Source organism: Lolium perenne, chromosome 3 (genome assembly GCF_019359855.2).
Source record: "Lolium perenne isolate Kyuss_39 chromosome 3, Kyuss_2.0, whole genome shotgun sequence".
Taxonomy (NCBI): Eukaryota; Viridiplantae; Streptophyta; class Magnoliopsida; order Poales; family Poaceae; genus Lolium; species Lolium perenne.
Genome location: NC_067246.2, coordinates 224597338 through 224612952, shown reverse-complemented (window position 1 = coordinate 224612952; position 15615 = coordinate 224597338). Strand labels below are relative to the sequence as shown.

Genomic DNA, 15615 nt, shown 5'->3' with positions numbered 1-15615 from the left:
ATAAACGCCGTTCCCATGGCTCCAACTCCTGCCATAGCCATATTGTACAATGCTTCTCTTGGATCTCCGGGAGGTGGCTTGGATGCGAGGATGAACGCTTGCGTCGCCATGTATCCAGCTTCTGGTGTCTTAGGGATAATGTTCCCTCTCGTGTCTATTGACATAAAGGACATGTCGAGGTTTTGAACCAGATTCTCCCTATCTGCCTCGGGTATATTTTGCAGCCGAGATCTCGCTCTATTTCGAGCTGCTCTGTGACTATCTCCCGAAGTACCAGATTGTTGACTCAAGTTAGCTCTTCGCCTGCTTGACGCAGAGGCTGCTTCCTGCCTTCTATCCAACTCGATTTTCTGCTTCTCGAGCTCTCGCCTGGTACGTGCAAGCCTATATTGATATGCTTGTAGCTCCTCAGGTGTCGCCGTTACGGTCATTGGCTCTGTACCATCAATAGCTCTTGCAACTCGATCCCATACTGCCTGCGGAAATCGCACCATCTCTCGTGTTCCAGGTCCGATATATTTTGTTCCTAGACCTCTCGTGAGATCTGCAGGATCGACATACGGATTTCCCGCCTCATCGAAGTTCTCCGATGTCTCCTCCTGTGGGCGACTCGGATCTCCAATTGCATAAATCTGATGATATTTTGAATTCTGAGCTTTGTCTGGTTTGGTGACACCATCATATAGATTGGTGAAGACCTCGCCAACGATAGTGGATCTGTCGATGAAGTTGAAGCTGTCGATGCTGCTCGAGTCACCGCTTATATCGGAGTCTGCAGATGACTCGAAAGACATGTCGCTGAAGATCTTGGCAAGTTTTGCACTTGCCATAGTGCTGATGAAGCGTGGCGACGAAATCTCCTCGTCGCCAGACTCGATTGACGATGTTGAACTCGAAAAATCGGAATCGACCGCCGATAATCCCGACGAGATCGGAATTTCGAGACGATATGCTCCTTCTTTCTCGACGCGGAAGTGTAATTTTCCGAACGTCATGTCCATGGGCTCCTCCAGATACGCATATGCATCCAAACGGGAGGGCGGGTGAGGAACAAAATCAACTAGACCAGTTTCGATTTGTTTACCTCTGTCCATCGCGTTGCTTGCAGTTGATGAAGTCGACGATCTTGAACGTGCCATCGAGATCAGATCCTTGACACCTCTAATTCCCACAGATGGCGCCAATTGACAAGGGATTAACTTTTCAATGCCTACAAGCTGTAGCCTAGGGTTTTACTCGTAAGTAGAGGGCAAGTAGATCTCGAAGGTTTCAGCCGAAAAGTGCTCGACGATATGAAAACCAGGGTTGCGTGAAACAATGAATCGATGCTATCTTTGTCCCTCGACTCCCCCTTATATAGGAGGTGAAGTCGAGGGATTCATAATACACAAGTTACAGAGTCCGGGAGGGTTTCCAACCCGTCCCGCAAGATTACAAGTAGTATTTCCTAATACAACTCTAGCTTTCCTTAACAATAACTTGGGCTTCCGAATCTTCTTATTCTTTGAGTCATAGGCCTTCAGTAAACCTCGGGTACCATCTTCGGCAGGCCCATTGGGGATGCCTATGTCACCAGGGGGTATCTATACATTCTATTTACAGCGGGATATGTACACTATATACACAATATACACTATTTACAAATTTTTAATGAAAAGCTTCCATGGAAAGAATTGTTTTGGTTTCGCAGGCATGAACACAAGTGTTTAAGGTCGACCCCCACTTCACTATTACTCATCTTTCCAATCACTTTTCTTTTCTAAAAACATTTTTTATTTTTTTTATATAAGAAGTACAACTAAATTTTTTTTTTTGTAATTCGCATTCCCTATCCATACAAGAGATAGAGAACAACTAGGTACAAGAAATAAAACTACTTAGAGATAAAGAAAACAAGTGCACACGAAAATATTCACCTACGCTATGGCTCCCCGGCAACGGCGCCAGAAAAGGTCTTGATAACCCACAAGTATAGGGGATCGCGTGTAGCCTTTTCGATAAGTAAGAGTGTCGAACCCAACGAGGAGCTAAAGGTAGGATAAACATTCTCTCAAGTTCTATCAACCACTGATACAACTCTACGCACACTAAGCGTTTGCAATATCTAGGAAATAAAACTAGAGCGATAACGGATATGAGAGGTGACTTTGGAGAACAATAAAATACACGGAATAAATGTTAGTGCTGCAGAAATAAAACAAACTAAACTAACAATACCATGAGTGTGGAAAGACGGTGGTAATAGTGGTGGCTTTGTCCAAGATTGATTAGTGAAGATCTTGGGTTCAATATCTTCGATGCAGCTTTCTATGTAGGAGAGGCTAAATATACATGCTCTCCCTCCGGGATTACATGTAATATATGATTGGCTTGCTAGCAAACATCCGTAAATACTAGCAAGCATTAAGGTTTCCCCAACCATAGCCTTAAGTAAATGGTCCTCTTACTCCCATACATGCAACTATCCGGTTCGCGTCCTTAGGTTTCTGCCACTCCGACAGAACTTCCCCCTTCTAGTATACAAGTACTACCAACCCTATGGTGCTTGATCCATGCGCGCACAAATATAATGGTTACCAAGGACGGTAACATATCAACATACAACTCTAATGAACCAAAGAGAAACAACCAATCAATCAAAGAACAAATAAACTATGGCAACATGACATCGATCATAGGATTATAACTTATAGCATCAAACACCATGTTTACATAGGGCGGTACAGAGGTTTGTGAGAGGATGGACCACTGAATACAATGAGGAGTTGGTGATGGAGATGGCGGTGAAGACGTTGGAGGGCTCAGCGAGGAGCGCCGGGAGGCGGAGGCGTGGGCGGCGGCGGCGGCGCGGGGGACTCCTTCCCCGCCGCTGGCATCATGGGGGAGCGCCGCCCCTTAGCCTTCTTCTTCCTTGAGTTGGTGCTAGTGTAGATGAGTGTTTCCCCCTCCTTGGCTGCTGCCAAGGAGGAGGATTTTCGTGACAATGCTTGGGGGCCTCCAAAAATAGGGTTTCCCATCAATATATAGTGTTGGAGATGCAATCTAGGCCATGGGATGGATGCCCCTTTGATCCAAGGGCTCTTGGGCACCTCTATAACCTTCCTAGGACTCCCCTCTGTCCTTCATGAGCCTCACAACTCGTGGCTGGGCCGAAATATCCAGGTATGGAAAGAGTTTGTGTCAAATACGTCACCAACTTTCGGAGTCCCGAGACTGCACGAACCTCCGTAGTAATTCTGCTCTGCCTGATGCATCCATTGTCCGTTCTGGACGAATAAGATGTCCAAATTGTTCGGTTTGAAATTTTATACAACTTTGTAGTTTACGACTTTTCCATTGGACGTTGTTTTGATGGAGTTTCGAAGCGATCTTTGAAAAGTGTTCAGCAGGGACAGATTACGGGAAATTCCAGATTTCACCATAATGAGCTATTTCCTTCCATATTTGCCTATTTCCTGCACAATAAAGTTGAAACCAAGAACTTGTGCACTTTTGCAACTATTAATAGGCTAGTCCCTTAAAACATATATAATTGGTGTAAAACAAGCATGGAACATCAAAAATTATAGATACGTTTGCGACGTATCAGTGGGTATTTGGTCAGGCCGGGCCGGGCTTGGGCATGTTTTTTCAGTGTCGGGCTTTCCCCGGCCCGGCCCGAGGCCTGGCCGGGCCCGAGGCATGCACAAGTATAATACCGGGTGGCGGCGGGGGAGGGGGCACGGCGTGGTCGGCGGCAAGGAGGCACGGTGCGGTCGGCGGCCGGCGACGTCGAGGCACGGAGCGGAGGAGGTCAGAGGCGCGGCGCGGTCGTGGCATGGAGGTCGTCGTACAGAGAGATTAGGTTGGTAGATGTGTGAACTGGGGGAACTGAAATGCGTGTCCCTAGAAATTTTGGTTTAAGTCAGAACAATAGCAGTGGGCCACATCGGGGTACGCTACCACTATTTGTCACTCTCCTCTGTCGTCAACTAGTGGTAGTGTGTGCCCACAGGGGCACGCGACCGATAAGTGCGTACTAGCAGTGTGCCGACAAGGTCGCACGCTGCGGCCAAGTTATGTGCCCAGGCGCAGGCAGGGCCCACTTACTAGTCGCGTGCTATACCTTGATGTACGCTGCCACTACGGCCTTAATAGTCGCGTGTGCCATTTCTGTTAGCAGCTAAGAACAACAACCGCATGCGTGGGCAAGAGCCCGCTTCCATTAGTCGAGCCCCTATCGCCTTTTCCCTACTAGTGGGATAAGGGTCGACCAGTTAAAGGCCAGCCCAAAAATCAGAGACCACTTACCGCTGGCGCATCAACATGGTGTTGCATCGGCGGTAGGGCAGACTCCGATTTTTCCTCCATCCCCCCTAGATCGCCTTTTTGGTTTTCGAAAAAATAAAAGAAAATGATAGAAGTTTCAAAAACTAAAATCCTTCGAGATTCCCACGTGTTATGTCATCTGGTTTCAATGGAAATTTAGAAACATGGATTTCGATATATTATGCAAAATAACGTCATGTTTCGGTAAAACGGGATTTATGTTCCATACGACCTCCCGATGAAAAAAGAATTTATGTAAAAATGTATCTACGCAAAATTTTACATCTGATTTCAGCGCCCTTTTGGCGTTTAGACAATTTTTAGATTCCTCAAATTAAAAAAGAAAATTAGTTTTTTTTAGGTTTTAGATTTTGATGAAAATAAATTTTAAAAATATCCCCGACGAACCACCATATTGGGTGCGCTGGCGGTCACCAAGCGTATATAAAGAAAACGGCCCGACGGCCTCTTCACCTTGCTCACTTTCTCTCCTCCTCTTGTTCACCTTCTTCCTCCTCCTCCTCCTCATATTTCCTTTTGTCTTCCTCCTCCTCTTTCCCTCCTCCTCTTTCCTTCTTCTCCTCCATCTCCTCCTCCTCCTCCTCAAGCCGTAAAGAACTTCCTCAACCCACCGAGCAACTGCTCAACCCGGTGTCCTCCCTACGGAGAGTACCTCCCCCAGCCGGTGACCTCCCTCCGGTGACCACCTCCTCAACCACGTCGGGACCTTCCTCCGGCGACCACCTCCTCAACATTAGCGGCAGCCACACCCACAAGCTCTCCGATGATCTCCGTCTTGTGACCCACCTCCTCAACCCTTGCTGGCGACTGTGAAAAACATGAAGAACACATCACGATGAGATCTAGGTCTAAATCTAGATCTAGATTCGTATGTTTTTTGAATTTTGAAAAATATACCGCCGGCGCACTAGGCTGGTGCACCGGCAATAAATCCAGTTACTGCGCGCCAGTGATAACGTGTTACCACTGGCCTATTCCCACATGCGCGCGTTGGTGCACCGGCAGTAGCCGTTTTTGTTTCGCCCGCGATAGCCTATTTCCTAGTAGTGATATAAGCAGATTCTAGGACTTAACAAGAAGAAAAAGAAGTACAATTGTCCACCATTGATCAACAATTGGATGGAGTACTAATGAAACAAGGATAGCACACAAACGTATGAGTTCTTTGCTAACGAAGAATTGACGATCTATCAAGTTAATGAGCCCGGGGGAACCACGAGAGGAGGTGTGCAACACGGTGGACTATCATTCGAGGTTTGGTTGTGCAAAGGGACATGCTCATGCTAGAGGCCAACATTGTACCATCCCCCTTGCTCGCACTTGATAACGGCGGCATGCGTCTGTAAGGTGGGTCTTAATCATCCGGATACAATACGGTTGGAGGAGCACTCAACCGAAGCATTGAAGCTTACTTGGGCGCGGAGATTTCAACCGTATATTGACCAAAGTCAGTGGCCAGAGTATCATGGGCTTGATCTTTGGCCCTATCCTGCTTTGAAGGTTGTCAAACGGGGTAGAACTCAAATAAAGCATTTTCGGGGCGACATGGATGGTTGGACTGGTGGATGCCGAAGGCAATGGGTCAACCAACATTTTGCGGAGCCTCGTGACACGACCCGTTCTGGACAATGCAATGAGGAAGGGCATAACAATAGAGGTTACGGTGGTGGGCATGGTGGTGATGGTGGTGTGCACGATGGCGGGCATGGTGGTGACGGTGGTAGGCACGGTGGTGGACATGGTGGTGACGATGGTGGGCATGGTTGGCAAGGTGGTGGCCAACGTGGTGGGCGACGTCGTGGTGGTAGTGGTCGTGGGGCATGTTTGATTACCTAAAAGGCCCCGCGCCGGGATCATAGATTATAGGTATGAAAATGAGGTCCTCATTGATTACACATTGTTGCACTCTTGTAATAATGTCAATCTTCTATTATTTTGTAGGTATGGCGTCCGGAGGTTGGAGAAACTACGGAGAAAAAGTTCCAGTTGTAGAGCAGTAAAAAAAGTGGGAAGTACATGAGATACCATCGTAGGAGAACCTCCAGTACAGAAAGTGGTATGCGGAAGTAATGAGGAAGATGGAGGAGGAGAAGAAAGTTGAGGAGGCGAGGGAGCACTCTGAAAGGAATAAGAAGGATGTTGAGAAGGTCATGAAAAAACTCATGGATGACAATGATTTGAAAGGAAAGAAAATAATAGAAGATGACAAGAAGACAAAAGAGGTGAGAATTAGAACAGAAGGCTAGACTTGCAAGGGAGAAGGCAGTGGAAGAAGATGCACCGAAGGCTAAACTTGCAAGGGAGAAGGCAGTGAAAGAAGATGCGAGGAAGTAGAAGGGAAAATATGGGCGTTGTACTTAGTAACTCTCTAGAATTTTTGTGCTCGAATATGTTGTAAACCTTATGGCCCCATTCCAATCTTCTTCATGAACTTCCGTGATCGAACTTATTGTAAAACGTATGCATCAACCCTATGTGACTGAGTTAACTTGTTATGATTTACCTTGTGTGTGCACTGTATTTGATTTGCAAAGTGGTGTGACAACTTTGTCTGGTCAACAATGTCCTGTGAACTTTGATGCTTGTTGTCTACATCCTATATGAAAGGGTGAAGTTGACTAAAAGGGGTAATGAGCTACCAAGTTTTTAGCATTTCAGATTTTTTTTATTGGTTGCGAAATAGTAAAGGTGAGCCTATATATTATGCTAACAAAGACAAGAAAACACACGTGCAAGAAAAGTAAGAAGGGAAGCGGTACGACTGGAAAAAAAAGGTGATTTCGGCAACTACTGCGAAATCGGGCCAACTATTGGGCCTCACCCACCGCAGGTCTTTCCTTGCTGCCACGCTGCGGCCCGTACGGAACATCGGTTCAAGGCAGGAAGTTGCTGCGGAAATACAAAGGCCCGGCATGTAGATAAGCTCGGATGACACGAACTGCACATTACATGGAGTGATACTCTCAGCGATCAGCTAGCTACTGAAAAAAAAAAGATGAGCGGCGTATACACAACAAACACACGACTACTGAGAATAGTGGAGAGATACTCTGCGATCGGCTAGCTGCCTAGTAGCTATGGCTAATTAGAGGTCATGAGCCGTACATGCCAAAGATCAAGCGAAACCGTCAGGCGCGTAACGTTGCTCAGTTCAGTGGTGGCCAGGGAGCTTCTCCTTGATCTTCTCAATGATGCCCTTCTTCTCGTGCGTCCCCGCTGCATGCGTCCCCGCCCCGGCCGTCGGCACCGCCTGCCCGGCCTTGGCATGCTCCTCCTGCTTGTGGCCGCCCGGGAGCTTCTCCTTGATCTTCTCCTTGAGGCTCTTCTTCTTCCTCTGCCGCCCACCGTGACCGTCATCCTCCGACGACGACTGCGAGGGCATCGATCATGACCCATTTGCCAGTCAGCTAGCATGAATTCACTGTAAACGGATTTGACTCAAACGGAGGGGGGGAGTGAATAATACCGAGCTGGAGCTAGAGCTAGAGCTGCCGGAGCGCCGCAAAGTCTCGCCGAGCGTCGTGTGCTCCTCCCTGACTGGCTGGATCTGGCCGCCCGTGCCGATGCCGCCGACGACCATGCCCTCGTAAGCGTACGCCGTCGTCTCGCCAGGGGCGAGGCCACCGCTCACCGCGCTCTCGTGAGTGTGCGTGTGCGTGTGCGTGGCGCCGCCCGGGGAAACGGCGCCGGCTACCACGCCCTCGCGAGGGTACACCGTCGTCTCGCCAGGGGCGAGGCCTACGCCTACCGCGCCCGCCTGCGTGTGGCCGTGCGCCGCGCCACCGAGGACGTCGCAGGCCGTGACACCGGCCGCCGACAGCGCCGTGACGTCGCTAGCGCCGAACGACGGAGCGTTGGCCCCCGAGCTGTACGCCGGCTGCTCGCTTGGCTCCCTCGGGATGGGGACGCCGTACTGGTCGACCGGCCCCACTGGGTTGCCGTACTGGTCGACGCGCGGGTACGGGTACCCGTACTCTCCGCCATGGCCCGCCATTGCTTGCTCTCCCGACTTCATAACGGATCTTATTCACAATTTGGGTCCGTGGCTGCTGTTCTCGCGGAGGATGGGAATGGAGGCGGAATCATCGTCCGCGACAGCACGTATATATGTACAAGGAGCCAGGGGGCGGCGGTACGAGCAGATGGGACGCGTGTGCACGTGTGCCGACACGTATGCATAGGCTACTCGACGAGAGGGTGGCACGTAATCTCCGGGTGTGCCACGTTTTGGCCGATTGGCCGGAGGCGAAGAACGCATCCCAAAGGGATATGTCCCGCAGTTGGTTGCTACTGCATCATGTATGTTCGAGTACTATGCCCTCAATCGAATCAGATCTTAACCGTATCAACTCGATGGTATATATTACTGATCGGATCAGTGCCTGAAGTATTATTGACATCGGCAGAGACGTTCTGAAGGACAACAAATTAATACACAGCACGATGTCTGAATGTCTGATGCCTTCGCGTTTATACAGATCACTCGAAGGATAAGCCGTGGACTCTTGTAGATGTACTCTGCTGAGTGGCAGGGGTGACACAAGATTGTCCTGATCAGAGCGGCGCCGTCGCTTCCGGTGTGCGAGATTCAACACGCAAGCTGTTCTCCCGATGGCAGTATGATTTTGCGCCCTGGTTTAAACATGGAAAACGGGAAAGGAATTCAAATTACTCATTGATCATGATTTTGCAACCTAGCTTCACATGGAAAAGGGGAATGCGTTTTAAATCAGTATGGCATTAGTGACTAGCTTAGACAAAAGCTGTGAGATGGTGCAGGACAGAAAATTTGGGGACTAAAATCATATAAATTTGAGTGAATTTCACTTTTTACTCTCTAATTATGCATTTGTGACACTAGTTATCCCGCCGAGTGAAATTTTTTGAAAATTGCCCATTCTAAAAGATTTGGACCCCTTATTTTCTGATGTGTATTCATTGGGAAAGGTGTTAGGATCGGGGTCCAAAAATATCAAGATGATACTGAGAAACGAAACATATGGATCAAAGAAGTATGTCATGAGGCTCACCAATATTTACATATTTTGTCGCACGTATGATGCCTATCCTATCTAACAATTACAAGCAAAATATTAAATTAGACCGAAACCATGTTTAAAATCTCTAAAATGAGATATTTTGGTAGAAGCTCCTGTCACAATTACACAACTACAAGGTAAAAAGTGGAATACACGCTGCCAATTCTAGATGTGGCAACTCCAGTTGCCAACTTCACATCCGCATGTTCATGTTTTCTTCTTTTCAAAGGAGCAACAACATTATGAATTTTGTTCAATATGAACTTCCTATTAGTTGTCACTGATTTACTTCGATTTGCGATGTATGTAGCATCCCAGCATGAACAATTTTATGCTTCTTTCGATTTTTTTATGAAAATAATGTTGCTGGAAGCATGGGAGGCCGGGAATTATTATCCAGTTTGTAGCTATCTGTGAACTATCAATTCAGTTAACACCCTTAAAAAAATCAGTTCACTAACAGCTAACAAACACTATGTAGAACAGTAAAGAACAAGACCAGGTACCCCCGCGGGTCGCTCCCTAGGGCGACTCTAGGGGCGATCTCCCGCGGCGCCCTCCTCTCGCCGCCGCTGCCGCCGGGCCTTGTCGCGGTGGGGGCGGACCCAGCCGTCGAAGGTGGCTAGGGGTGGAGGTCACCGGGGATCCTCGCCATGACCGCTAGGGCAGGTCTGGTCGGGTCATCGCCATGCATCGTCCACGGCGGTGCCCCTGGTCGGGGTGGAGGTGGAGATCTTTTCCCGATAGCGCCATGGCTGGAGTGAAGATGCTAGGCCGGCGGGTGGCGGTGGTGGTAATCCCAGATCTCGATTTGGATGTCTCCCAGGCCCCCTCCCCTCCCGATCTCGATCTTCGTTGCGCGTTGGGCCGGTTTCTGGAGGATCGACCCTGCACTGTCTTCTCCTTTCCCCTTGCTGGACTTGCCCTATGGGTCGCTGATAGGGTTCGGAACGGCTGTTTGCAGGTTTCCGGCGGGTCACGTGGGGGCTGCTCGATCGGCAAGAATAAAGGTGGTGGCCCGCGGATCTCTCTCGCACCAAGACGAAGATCTTCCTTATGCATGTCCGTCTAGATTTGGCTGGATGTTGAGTTCCGGAAGGCTCCGCTAAATGTAATAGTGATCGTGCCTAGAGTTTGCTGTTTTGAGAGGTATTCGGTCGTGTGCACCCATACTTTTATTCCGACCGTTTGGTTCTGGAGGGAGCGACGCGAAGCAGCGGATGACATTCTGGTCCATGGAGGATTTCTTGAAGGCTGGATTGGAGGACTAGCAGCGGAGAATCGAGCCGTGGTGTTGTTGAGGGATTTGCTTGGTATTCTGAGTCTCGTAACATCAATGCAAGTGAACATCAATGCAAGCGGGGGCAGCAAGCAATATGCAATTATGGGCATCAGCACTGAAGTTCAGAGTCTTACCTTTCAGGGTGAAAATCCAAGGTCTGGCCTTAATTGGTTGTGCTTGGCAATGATCTTATTGAAGGCATTGTTTTGAGAGCGGTGACTATCTCTAGGGTGAAAACCTACGATCTTTTGATCGGGTGACGATGGTGCTTGTGCATTGTTCCCTTCTTGGATGTGTCGCTTGTGAAGAGCCTAGATTTCAGGTGCTGACTGTTGTTGCTAGGACCGGAGTACCGTAAAGGGAATTCTTTTTCTTAGTTTTCTTTTTTCTTTTTTTAGCTGTGTATCCATACTACCATTAGGGTATTGCGTTGTTGCAAAGGTTGAATGTAATTGGTATCTATCGATATTAATATATTAACACTATAGCTTTTCGAAATAAAAGACTCCTTGATTTGCACGGTTGTCAAACACAAGAATGAAAAAATACAGAATTAATTGCAACGTCATTCTCGTTCGAATCAAAGAGATTTGAGTGGATCTAATTACATGATTTTGGTTTGTTTGACTGCATCACGGGAAAGACAAACGATTATTTCCAAGCGGTTTGATTGGATGCAAAATTTCCTACGAAATACTAGAGTGCAAAGGAATCCTTAAGGGTTCCTTGGAATTGATGTATAATTAGTGTGAGCACATGTATTTTTTACCTCAATGCTAAGGTAAGTACTTCAAGTGGAGTATTAGGAATTTTTTTGAACCAAAGTCCTTCAAATCAAACCACCAATATTGGAAAAATATGAAGGATTCTAGCCATCCAAAATTTCTATGCAAATCGTTTGAAATATAGAGGCCCTCATTTTAGGTTTAGGGCCTCTTTGGTTCATAGCATTTGGAAAACAGAAGAACAGAGAAAACACATGCATAAACTGCCATGGCATGTGAAATGCTATAGGCACCGAAAACATTAGAATCAATAATAGAACATGTTTGGTTGCAAACCTTGTTGTAACACCTGAACTTCCTATAGAGTTTGGTTCAAAGATTCAAAGGAACCCTCTAGCTATAAAATCCTATGAATTTGTAGTGTAAGAAAGCAATCGTTATGATTTTTAGAGTTTCATTCCTTTGGACCAAATACCATGGGAAGAATCCCTTTTGATTAGAGTCCTACAAAATTCTTTTGAAATTCCTCCAAATCAAAGAGACCCTTATAATGCAGTCCTAGGAAGGAGTGACACTACATATTCGAGCCGCAATTACTGCAGAAGAAACCTCACTAGGCAAGGATTATATAGTACTAAGTTACCTAAGAAAGTGCAAAGTTAATATTTCCTCACAGAAAACACACAACTCCAAACCATGCATACAAGTCAATGAGGATGAACGTTCTGCGTACTAAGCTAAGTAACACTATCTTCAATAGTTTTGTTTTCGAAATGGGGAAACTATCTTCAATAGTTTGCAGTTTATAACGAGATTTACCAAAATGTGATGCGTACTTGAATCCAGAAGGCAATATGAGATTCGTAGACATCACTTTTTGTTTGTTTAAGAAAGCGTTATGCGCACCAGAGAAATAAAGAAAAGTCCAATGCAATTCAAAGCTGGTAACTTTTGCCCTCCATATTAACTGGAGAAGTAACTAGGTTAAAGTAACTTACTTGGAATATTGTCCCCAGCTTTTTCAATCCTTTTGCTCGCAATGTCAGGACATCTTTGGAGGTATCATTTTCTCTCAAAAACTAGAGAAAAAAATAAATCACAATAACGTGAAAGATTCCAAGTTTATAAGCATACATGCATGGTACTGTATACGTCAAGGACGAACAGAGGTGGACAGTGCTTACAGCTCGACAGACACGCCATAGTGTTGACTCAATATCAACCACGTTAATTTTCCACAAAGAATTGAGCATGGCATCCTTTTTCTCCTCAATACTCTTCAGTGTCTGCACTTCCTTGCTGTCACCATCCTCAGTCTTTTTCATCCCTTCTTGTAATTGTATCAGAGCAATTGCACCTATAATCAGACTTATCATTGGATTAACTCTTTTTTATAAGAAAGCAAGGAAATAACCAGGGAAAAAAGATGTACTAGGATATACCTGCAGCTGCATTAACCTGCGACTTTACGTGGTGGCCCTTGTCTCTTACCCACTCCGCTATGAATGGCACACCCATATACATTCTACTTTTTCCAAGTTCTCTAGCTGCTTGTCGAACATAAATGTAGCCAATCGTGTGAAGCATAGCCTCACCAAAAGCTGAAATATTATTTCGCATGAATGAACCACATGAGAAGCTGAAAGACATCAAAATGAGCATGTATGCAGCAAAACAAGTCGAATGATATTACTACGATTCTACAAAAATGAGGATGATGACGGGGAGATAGTACCAGCTTCAGACAAGCGTCGAGCTTCTGCACCTGCCCAATCACTGAATTCCGTATGTTTTCCGTCAACGTATGGTTGAATTCGATCCTTAAGGCTCAGAAGAAGCTTTTCCTCTCGTTCGGTTTGTAGCTCCTGCAATCCAGAGAAACTAGTAAGGAGCAGGTGTGAAGCATCACTGAATCCGAGGTGCAGATTGCATCAGGTTGGCACCCCAAATCAGATAGCAAGTTTGCTGCAAATAACTAACTACTCCCTCCATTCCGTTTTATTAGGTGTATAAATATTGCCTAGAGTCAAACAATGTAAAGTTTGGCCAAGTTTGACCATTTCGTATCGTAGATATTGATATTTTTTATAACTCTTGGTCAATTTTTACATTAGTTATCTTTGACTAAAATTTATACACCTAATTAAAAATGGAGGGAGTAATATGGATATAGTATACCTTTATTTTCTCTTGAATCCTTGCCTTTGCTTCTGGACTATCTGAATCTTCCTCGTTCTCTACAGAAGCTACAGATGCTAGTGCAAGCTGACCAACATAGTCTTCAAAATAGTCGCTCCCAAAAAGCATCCCGAAAACGGTAGTTGGATCAAGCATATTATCCCTGAAATGCCATTATAGGACATTCAGTGACACCTTCAACTAAAATTTTGATACCTGGATAGTAAAATGCACATTCAATATGCAAATTGAATCTCAGACTTTCAGAACTTACTGGGGAAGACCTTCCTTTCCATGCTTATCATAGGATTCTTTCTTTACAGGATCACTTAGGACTTGATAGGCCTCACCTAATTCCTTTCAAAAGTAACCCAATTTATATCAGTATTTGCAGTTAGCTAGTTTTTTTAAAACACAAGGCCTATGGCCCGGCTTTATAAATAAAGCCCTCATGGCAACATCCACCGATACAAAGAGAGACATGTCTTATACTGGCTGCAGCAGTCAGCACTGAGACATGTCTTATACTGAATCATTTTTTAAAACTTTGATTTTTCACATACCTGGAATGCATTTTTTAAAAGCAAACAGCTATTCGCCGGTTGAATTGCAAGAATGAAACAACATAGTTTAAAGCATCCTTATAGCCCAGCTAACTGGAATGCGTGGAACATTATAAAGTTCTGTTATGTCACAAAAAATCTCAGGAACAGAAGATGCACCCAGACTACCAGAATGAACATCTCGTTCGTTCTGTTATCTTAAAACCATCATGAGCAGTGTGCACAGCTGCTGTATAAAATTGATTCTACAGCCATAAGTCCATGTAACATGTTTCTCTCTCCATTCCTGAATCAAGGAACGGGAGGGGGGATGGGGGAGGGTCCGGAGCACAATGACGATATAGATAGAGCAGGAGTGGGGAAATGTACCTGAAACTTCCGTGCGGCGCCAGGGTTCCCGGGATTCTTGTCCGGATGAACCAACTTGGCCTACAGAGACCCAAAAGTTGGCAAAACCGCAGTTACATCAAGACCCATGAGAACCGAGACCATCATCATTTGATCAGCGAAGGATTACGCACCTTGAGGTAATATGCCTTCTTGATCTCGGCCGCGGAGGCGTCAGTGCTGACCTCCAAGATGTCGTAGTAGGCGCGGTCCTTCACCATCGCAGCTAGCTCCTCCTGGATCGCAATCGAATGGGAGGGACGGACGGCGTGGTTACCATTAGCAGGATCGATTATCTGGAGAGAGCAGAGAGGTAGGGATAGGTAATCAAGAATCGGGAAGGCCGAGGAAGTGGGCGGTTTTCAGGCGTCCGGAGATTAACGGAGTTCGTTGATGTGTGGCGTGGTCGATGCGGGGAAGCTTCCTGGGTCGGACCCGATCGCTTTCCATGACAAAAGTTGAGTTCCCGTACTGAGCTATGAGGTGGATGGTCTCCACTTTACCAATCAAGTTGGTGTTATTAGGCAAAAACAGTATTAACAAATCTAACCTTCTAAAACTAATGTAGCTCTTTTTTTGACAAAATAAAAATATACTAATAGTTTTTAAAAATATATATATTAATATCGCGAAGATATCAATTGCATCCTACCCACCCTACCACCGGTATATGTTCAAAGATATCAAAGATGCACACGGCCAAGAAAAAATATATTAAAAACAAGAAATAGAAAACAAAGACTCTGTCGTGGTGATGAAACACTCGCAACAACAACACTTTACCCCACCGAAGACAACACCCATACCATAAAATAAGTTTTCCAAAAGCAACGTCTCTAAAAGAGGCAAACAATGCACAAACATTATCGTCGCTCGATTAAAGATCTTGGATTCAGGAGAAATATCAAGTTCATAAAACAATGCCTTCAACAAAATCATTATCATGTACAACTAATGAAGACCAGATCGTCAGCTTTCACCTGGACATCGCAACTCGATACTCGAGGAGCACCACCAAAATGCAGTCCTCGTGTGCTAACACCCCCTCTTGCCAAGCTTACTGCTGCAAGTCACCAAACATTCGACAAACATGTGCCACAATTGTTCTTTAG

General features: G+C 46.0%; 2 protein-coding genes across 2 annotated transcripts; both read right to left on the bottom strand.

The window, feature by feature from the left end:
- Positions 1–7214: 7214 nt before the first annotated feature.
- LOC127338550 (dehydrin Rab25-like) lies at positions 7215–8392 on the bottom strand. The gene is made up of 2 exons (XM_051364615.2): positions 7796–8392; positions 7215–7699 (listed from the first exon to the last, which is right to left on the bottom strand). Exons 1-2 carry the CDS (start codon positions 8342–8344, stop codon positions 7481–7483), a joined length of 768 nt encoding a protein of 255 aa, XP_051220575.1. The 5' UTR covers positions 8345–8392; the 3' UTR covers positions 7215–7480.
- A 273-nt stretch (positions 8393–8665) lies between these two features.
- Positions 8666–14933, bottom strand: LOC127343510 (chaperone protein dnaJ 10). The gene is made up of 9 exons (XM_051369639.2): positions 14638–14933; positions 14486–14545; positions 13828–13910; positions 13554–13716; positions 13111–13240; positions 12818–12976; positions 12560–12732; positions 12374–12454; positions 8666–8961 (listed from the first exon to the last, which is right to left on the bottom strand). The coding sequence occupies exons 1-9, from the start codon at positions 14722–14724 to the stop codon at positions 8884–8886; spliced, it is 1014 nt and encodes a 337-aa protein (XP_051225599.1). The 5' UTR covers positions 14725–14933; the 3' UTR covers positions 8666–8883.
- Positions 14934–15615: the final 682 nt, after the last annotated feature.